The sequence below is a fragment of the Pinus tabuliformis genome, chromosome 5_1, assembly GCF_031772625.1.
Source record: "Pinus tabuliformis cultivar Carrire ecotype Pingquan chromosome 5_1, CPIR1, whole genome shotgun sequence".
Classification (NCBI taxonomy): domain Eukaryota; kingdom Viridiplantae; phylum Streptophyta; class Pinopsida; order Pinales; family Pinaceae; genus Pinus; species Pinus tabuliformis.
The window spans coordinates 680,781,903-680,789,710 of NC_142305.1; the positions used below are offsets into that span (position 1 = coordinate 680,781,903).

The following is a 7,808-nucleotide window of genomic DNA, read 5'->3' on the forward strand; positions in this document are numbered from 1 at the left end:
GCATTACTGTGATTCATACCATATTTTCCAAAATTATTAACCTCGTAATTTTACATTAAATCCAATGAGATAAAGAATGGGAACTATACAGTCTCTACATAAAACTAAATTATGTACAAAATATACAACACGAGAAAATAGCAAGATGAAGAGATTCGAATGACCAGTTATAAAAAAAAGTGATCACTGATGATAATTCCAGTACATAGCAACAAGATTATGCATGTTTGTTTGACTGTATTTCATTCCTTTGTTGAACAAATTAGTACCCAAGTACTTTCTTGAAATGAGAACGTACGACGCTACAACCCTCTCCCAACGCAGAGAACAATAAATTGCACTAACAAAATGATGACATGGAACAAAATAGATCCATCGTGAAGCAAATGGTAGAACATTATAAAGCCCACTCGGAAAGAAGCTTGATGCGTGTATCAATCTTTCAGGGCATCGCACCCAATATGCTTCTTTGCCTTCTTTTTCACTCGCAAACAATCATTTCCTTCACGTTCCTCTTCCCGGGTAACAGAAGCCAATTTAGACTCAGCATTACAAATTCTGTAAGTGCAATATATAACACTACCCTTCTTTGTAAGCTCCTGTTGAGCTATCATTTCACAAGTATACCCCTGAGGACAAATTGGTTTGGTCCATGAAGATTGACAAGCGCCAGCATTGACATGAACTGCAATAGAGAATACCATAGGCTTGAAACAACTTAACACCCTCTCCACCAATGCTTGCAGATCACAATCCTTAGGATCATAACCCATGGCTTCAAAACTTGCATAACTGAAACCATCTTCCGGAGTTACATGAATTGTAGATAAAGCAGGTCCTTCAATAGAATTCATGGAGTAACCGCAAGGATCAAATTCAAAATCACAGACTTTGGCCTGAGGAAGAATTTTCGATATACCGGAATTAAGTGTCATTTCTGCCGCAGAATTACAATGATGCTTGTAAAACAGGGAAGCACAGTTGCGGTCAAGCTGAGTCATGCACATCTCCAATGTAAAAACTGGAGAACACGCACCCTCCGATGCGAAATCATCAGAAGAAGCAGAGTAGATATGCCAGTTGTAAAACGTTCCAGAATTTCCCATAACATAAGCCATTCCACCAGATCCGAGACCTCCAAAGTACTTATCCAGATATGACACTTCCTCAGAAAAGCTCCGGTGAGGAAATGGCTGTGCTCCGGGATGGATGAATGTTCCACGAGTGTATTTAACATTTTTTACAGAGAGAGACAGGCTGGTTGCATTGCTTAATATCGGAGGGATGGAAAGCAGCAGCTTGGTCCTCCCGCAGGTTTTGAGAATGATCTTGAATGGGTAAACAAAGAGACTCGACTCTGACAAGAGATATGAATCGAAATGTTCATTAGACAGCTCAGAAACTATTTTGCATTCGGCTGCGTTGAGCATTTCATCCAATTGGGTTCGAGTGAGTGCCCTTAGGCCCCTGCCCTCTGATTCAGTAAAAAATGAAGATGCAAAAAACTCAATCTCTAACCGCTTTTCAAATCCTTCGAAACCAATTGCAGTCATCGGGCCGGCAACCACTTCTTCACAGGCCATATCCATTTTGAATTGCAGCAGAGATGGAATACAAAACAAGGACCTCCTCCTAGCGCTCTAGTTCTAAATCCTAAGTGCACAGTTGTTACTCTCAGAATATTAGGATGGCTCTCGGACGCACTGCACAGATATGCAAACCAAAACCAGATGTGAGATTCTGTACAGTAACAGTATTTGATAATGAAGATGCATACTATCTACAATTGCAGCAAAATGAATTCATGGTTTCCTAAAACAAAAAACGTCCGTCGACCAATTCGTCGCATAGAAAGAAAATGTACGTTGGAGTAAGCAGCAGTGCGGAATTTCTGGATGCCACCGCGAGGTCGAACGTCTTCAGTCTTGTATCCCAAGGGAGTTTCGTATTGCGAATGATTACTATTAAACTTCTTCCTCCCACCTTTTGCGTCCATCACAACATTCGGCCTTTCTGAATTAACACAAAACAAGCGACATCAGGAGTAAGCCCAACTGACAAAAAGTATGGCATCTAAATAACAATGACAAAGTGAGAGAAAAGGCATGAGGTGGCCTGGCAATGAAAGTGCGACCTTAAAGCAGAATAGATGTAAGCTGAACATCAGAGTTGTCCAAAACTTCAAATAAAAAGAGCTCTCTATCCGCTGAAAGTCAGAGAAACAATGAAGCCCGCAAGAAAACCAACCCCGTATAAATAAGCGGAGGAAGATCCTGTTCCTCACTTGAATTCACCGCAGCGAAATGGAATACGGGCGTTGAAAGGTAAATTTTGCAATATATAGAGGTGAGGAACTTTTGGGACGACTAGAGAATGTATATTGAGATAGGTCGGCAGCTAATAGAGCCACGTGACGCCTTCACCATAACCGTTACCGTTTATCGCGGGTTTTGCACGTTGGAGCTTTTTCCAATTGGGGATGAGATTTGTTAGAAGACCATACACTCATACACGACTTAATATATTTAATTGCGAAATAAGGTAAATTAAGAAAGCTTAATATATTTAATTCAGAAATAATGTAAATTAAGAAGACTCAGATATATTTATTTATTTTTAAAATTAAGGTAAATTAAAAAAGGAGCGGGAGAATGGGCATTTCAACGATAGAAAATTGGGATTGTAATTGGGTTTTGGGTCTTTTATCCATTTATTTATTTGAAAAAAAAAATTGATGATATTAGGTTGAGATTTACATATGTAATGATATCGTTACATAAAAATAAAATTGGTCTATTTGAAAAAAAAAATATTTGATGATATTAGGTTGAGATTTACATATGTAATGATATCGTTATATAAAAATAAAATTGGTCTATTTGAAAAAAAAAAAAAAAAATTGATGATATTAGGTTGAGATTTAGATATGTAATGATATCATTATATAATAATAAAATTATATTATTTATTGTTAATTTATAAAGATAAAAGTGGTTTATGTGGAAAAAATATTTGATGATGTTAGGTTGAGATTTAGATGTGTAATGATATCATTATATAAAGATAAAATTATATTATTTATTGTTAATTTATTTTTTTAATATTTATTATTTAATTAGTACTAGTATAATTATATATTTTTTAATAAATATGGTTGGTATATTATGAATCACAATCATAATAATATTAGTAAATGTGATTAAATTCTAGTATCAATATATATTATTATTATTATTAATTTTAAATTTAGATTTATTATTAAAAATTAAATATGAAATTCTGACAAAATAAAATTAATATTATAATTTTGACTATTATTATATTAATATTACTATAATATTAAAAATATTATTTTGGTAAATTTAGACATAACAACTTTATTGCTTTCCACTCCCTATTTTGCACTTTCTTCTCTACACTCTGTTTACAGTAGTTCTCTGAAACTTGTCCCTCATTACAAACTATTAAGTTGAAATTCACTGCAATTGTCCTCACTTCCGGTAAACATACAGTGCCATACACAATTCCATCAGTTAATTCATATATCTCATACAAAGTTGAATATATTTTCACTCATCTTCAAGGAATAAGATGGGAAAGAAAGGTAAATCCACGAAGTCAAAGAAAGCCATACAACACATCAAAGAATTCCTAAAGGGAAGAGAAAATCATGAACCAGAGTTCTACAATGTCAACACATCTCTCATCTCTGAAACCATCTTCAAAATGCAAATGGAAGGTATGATGAAGTGGGAAGAAATATATAATTTCTTTGAGGATAGAAGCTGGTTAAATTTTGAAACTTCAACTAAGGAAAAAAACAATTAGTTTGAAAAAAATAGAGGTCAAAATTGCACAAAGTTGTTGCTAGAGCCAAGACACTTCCTTATTAGGACATGGTTTCATGGGCCATGTGACATTTGCATTTTCCCACCCAAAGTATACTAGAGTACAATAAAAATGTTATAGCCTCTTTGAATCCGCAAGTGCTTTCAACAATTTACAAGCTTAGTACTCCTGAAATCTCTTTGAGCACCTAGTTTCTTAATAACTTCAATAGTGCAGTGTCCAGGAAGTATGAAGGCAATAATAGAAAAATTGTCAAACATTGGTTATGAGAAGATAGAGAAGGCTTCAAACTTAATCAATCAAAATAATATTTGATCGCCGTTTTCAAAAGACCGATTAGGTTCCTCGTCAAAATGTTGTCATGTCTATATGGAGAGAAATGCATTGAGCATTGCAAATTGCAATGGATGGCTTTAACACACAACCTAGTCAATGATTCAAAGCATTTCAATTGGGCCAAAATGATTTCTCATAATATAATAGATTCCCTTATGTTTTCCATTGTCTCGTTGAGGACATGATCACCTCTTTTGGATGTTAGCGTACATTATCGATATAATAATTGTTTTTGTTATGTTTCCTTTGATGAAATGGAATTACCCAGTCGAGAAGTAACTCCCTATTCAGAATTACGCCCCAATTTTGTGGGAAAGTAACTTCAAATTTCACTTTTACTACATCTATAATTGTGAGATGATTCCTTTCCATCATATTTTGTTTGGAGAAAACCTTCCTAGGTTTAGTGAAGGCCTTAAAGGAGGACTTACAAGAAATAGGAGACCGATTTGTCAAATAATTATTCACATATCTCAGAGTCTATGGAAGTGAATTTCAACCTCATCTCCTTTATAGATATATTCCAGAGAGGATAGATCTACAAGAATTATCCAATCAAATTTCCTTGAATGGACAAGCTCAAAAATTGAGAAAACTTCAGAAGAAAATCTGGCCCAACTTCCCAATTCACTTTGGAAAAGTTTGCCTCAAGGACTAAGGACATGCATTTAAGGAGGTCGAAGAACTCAACCATGTTTGGTTTTATTCATTTCCCCTTCATTAGTATGACCCTCGCAAAATCATCAATGACCATTATAGTGTTGTCAACAACATAAAAAACTAGACACACTAGCAACCCCCCTTTGATGAAATTTTCATTAATATTGATAATTTTCATCAAGCGTTTCAAAGAAGGTAGTTGTTGAGTACAGAGGATAGAATTAAACTCTAGTAGTTTAGAGAAACTCTTTATGAGGACTTCCTTAACCAAAATATCCTCCATACAAGTACTGAAATTGAACAGATGAAATCTCTTGAGATTCTCAAATACAATTTCAAATGACATTATTTCATAGCATGTTTCCTCCCCTACAAAAATAGAAGAGTCGCAACTTGAAAATGTCCCTGATGTTTCTTTTATAGCTCCAGAGACAAGCAAAAAAGAAGAAGGCACTAGTAAAGAAAAAGTGCTAGACACCCAAAATGACCAACAAGCTAAAAGGAACACAAAAATCACAGGCTAGAAATAAGAGATACCAGACAAAGAAAAACCAACATGAAAATAGAGTTCACCTAGTGACAGTGACATTATTATTGACAACCCAGATCAGACGACTGAGGCATATATATACAGTTGAAGAAAATTAATGAGGAACTTGAATATATGGACATTGACACAAAGAAATAAAGGAAATCTATGAGGGCCCCTATGTCAATATTGACCATTTTCTCCAACATAGAAAAAGAGTTTTCTCAACAGAAAGAACAAAGTACCCAGATATCCATTCTACAGACCTATCATGAGAGATCCATGACTCCAATTTCTATGAAAATCCCTCTCAACTCATTTTTATTTAAACTTGTTACTGAATTACAGACTGTTCGTGAAGTCGTTCCGTCCTTGATCGAGCTTTACTTTAATGCTCAAGCCAACTCAGTTGTTATAAAAATGAAGAAAATAAAGCTTGCAAGGTTCGAAACCATTTCAAAATTCAGCTTGCAAGCAAAAGGAAATGTTGAGGAAAAAACTGAAGGATCCTCCCAAGCTCTAGGACCCTTTGTCAATTACAACCAACGCCATGTTGGCAAAGTTTCCACCACCTACAAGAACAACCTGCAGAAGATAAAACATTTTCAAAGTGAAATCAAGAAAGCCAAAGCCTTCAGTGAATAAATTTGGCAGAAGCATTCCACGACGCCCGTAGGTGGGTTCAGCATCAGAAGGGAGAACTTGCAGAATGAACACCAAAATCAGTTCAATGAACTGAAACTGAAACAATTCGCAAACATTAAGGTAATCAAAAAGGCACATGCACAAAAAATATGAATTTTTAAGGGATCCTTGTGTCAAGAACATTGTGACCATGAAAACAACATTGAAAGTTGAAACTCTTAAGTTTCAATCAATTCAAAGTCATGAATCATAGAATAACTTGCAGGTCTTTAAGGCGCAAGAAATTCAAGCGAGAGAAATATTAGAGAAGGCCAAGATTTATAAAGAAATGGACAAAATTTGCACATTATTTCAACAAAACATCGAACTTGAGGACATAATAGAATATTTGGTGGAAGAAGACAAGTACTTCAAACATAAATTCACATCAAATCTTGAAAGGGAAACAAACTTCCATCCTAACCACATCTCAAAATGATCTAAAACAGATAAAAAGCTAATGTTTGCTTCTTTGGGTCAACGATAGTTTGAGGAAAAAGAAATAAAATCAAGCATCAAAAGGGTCAATGAACATTTTCTGTCAGTATGGGAGATGGGGATAGATTCTATAGAGGAATTCAATCTCTTATGATCCAAACCATTAAAAGATGTGAAACCTGGCTCAATGCAACACAATCTCAAACATAATGCCATAGATGACTAAAGAGTCATAGGCACCCACAAAACCCGGAGTCAACAAAAATTTCAGATATTTCTATAGATTCCCTTCGAGAAGATAAAATTCATTTCCAAATTTAGAATCAAGTACAAAAAAAAGAAAAGAGTTGTGTAGAATTTGATATCTATGTGTGAAGTCAATATTACCCATTTTCAGCTTGTCCACTTCTCAGGAATTTCTCAACTATTTTTAGATTGGGTTATCTACATCAAGGAAAACGTACCACATTTGGTCAAAAATGACAAAGAAGAGTTGGATGAGGAGGAGAATTTTTGAATGACCTACCGGATTCGCTTGGACATAATGCTCTCAGGAAGGATTAAAATTTTAGAGCTAGATTTATTTGAAAACATGAAAAGGAAAATGGAATGGAAAATTTATTGACTAAAGAAGTTGGAATGCAATGAAGTTTCTATTTACCGAAAAGGAGTAGCAATATAATGGCAAATGTAAAGGGAAATGAGGTGAGTGTTTATTGACTAAAGAATCATGGATGCAATGGAGACACTGGCATCTGAAAGGCTTGCAAGTGATGGGTTTGATTTGACATCATGTGCTCATGCATTGATGTTTCATCTTTGTTGCTACTTTGATCATTTTCTTGTGAAAGAAATTTCACATTTGTGAAGCTAATGTGATGGATATGATGACATTCTCCCCCTTGGAATATCCAAAAGCATGTCCTTATGCTTGAAATGGGGTCTTTAAAGACACTGTTTGAATGTGGTCATTTGTTTATCTTCCTTGAACCTGCAAAAACTTAGTACTTTTTCTGCAATGAAATGTAAGCTTACAATAATAGAGAGGTGATCAATCTCTCTATTTATAACATTTACAAAAAGAAACTAAGAATTGGTACTAATGAAACAGATTCATGAAAGAAAAACTAAAAGAATTTTTACCTATCTCGAAACAAGTGCCTCATTTTACCTGTTATGTCTTGTCAGCAATTTCTTCATTCTTGAACTATTTCAAACCCTTTTGGAAGCTTTCTCATTGTGTATATCTCATTGAGATCTTTCCAACGATGCTTGAATCGTTGAAATCCAATGTCGTATGAGAAAGTTGTGC

At 34.8% G+C, this 7,808-nt stretch overlaps 1 protein-coding gene across 1 annotated transcript; it reads right to left on the reverse strand.

The window, feature by feature from the left end:
• Positions 1-434: 434 nt before the first annotated feature.
• Positions 435-1,589, reverse strand: LOC149166784 (S-adenosylmethionine decarboxylase proenzyme-like). The gene has a single exon (XM_089430260.1). The coding sequence runs from the start codon at positions 1,587-1,589 to the stop codon at positions 435-437; it is 1,155 nt and encodes a 384-aa protein (XP_089286386.1).
• Between the last annotated feature and the right edge of the window lie 6,219 nt (positions 1,590-7,808).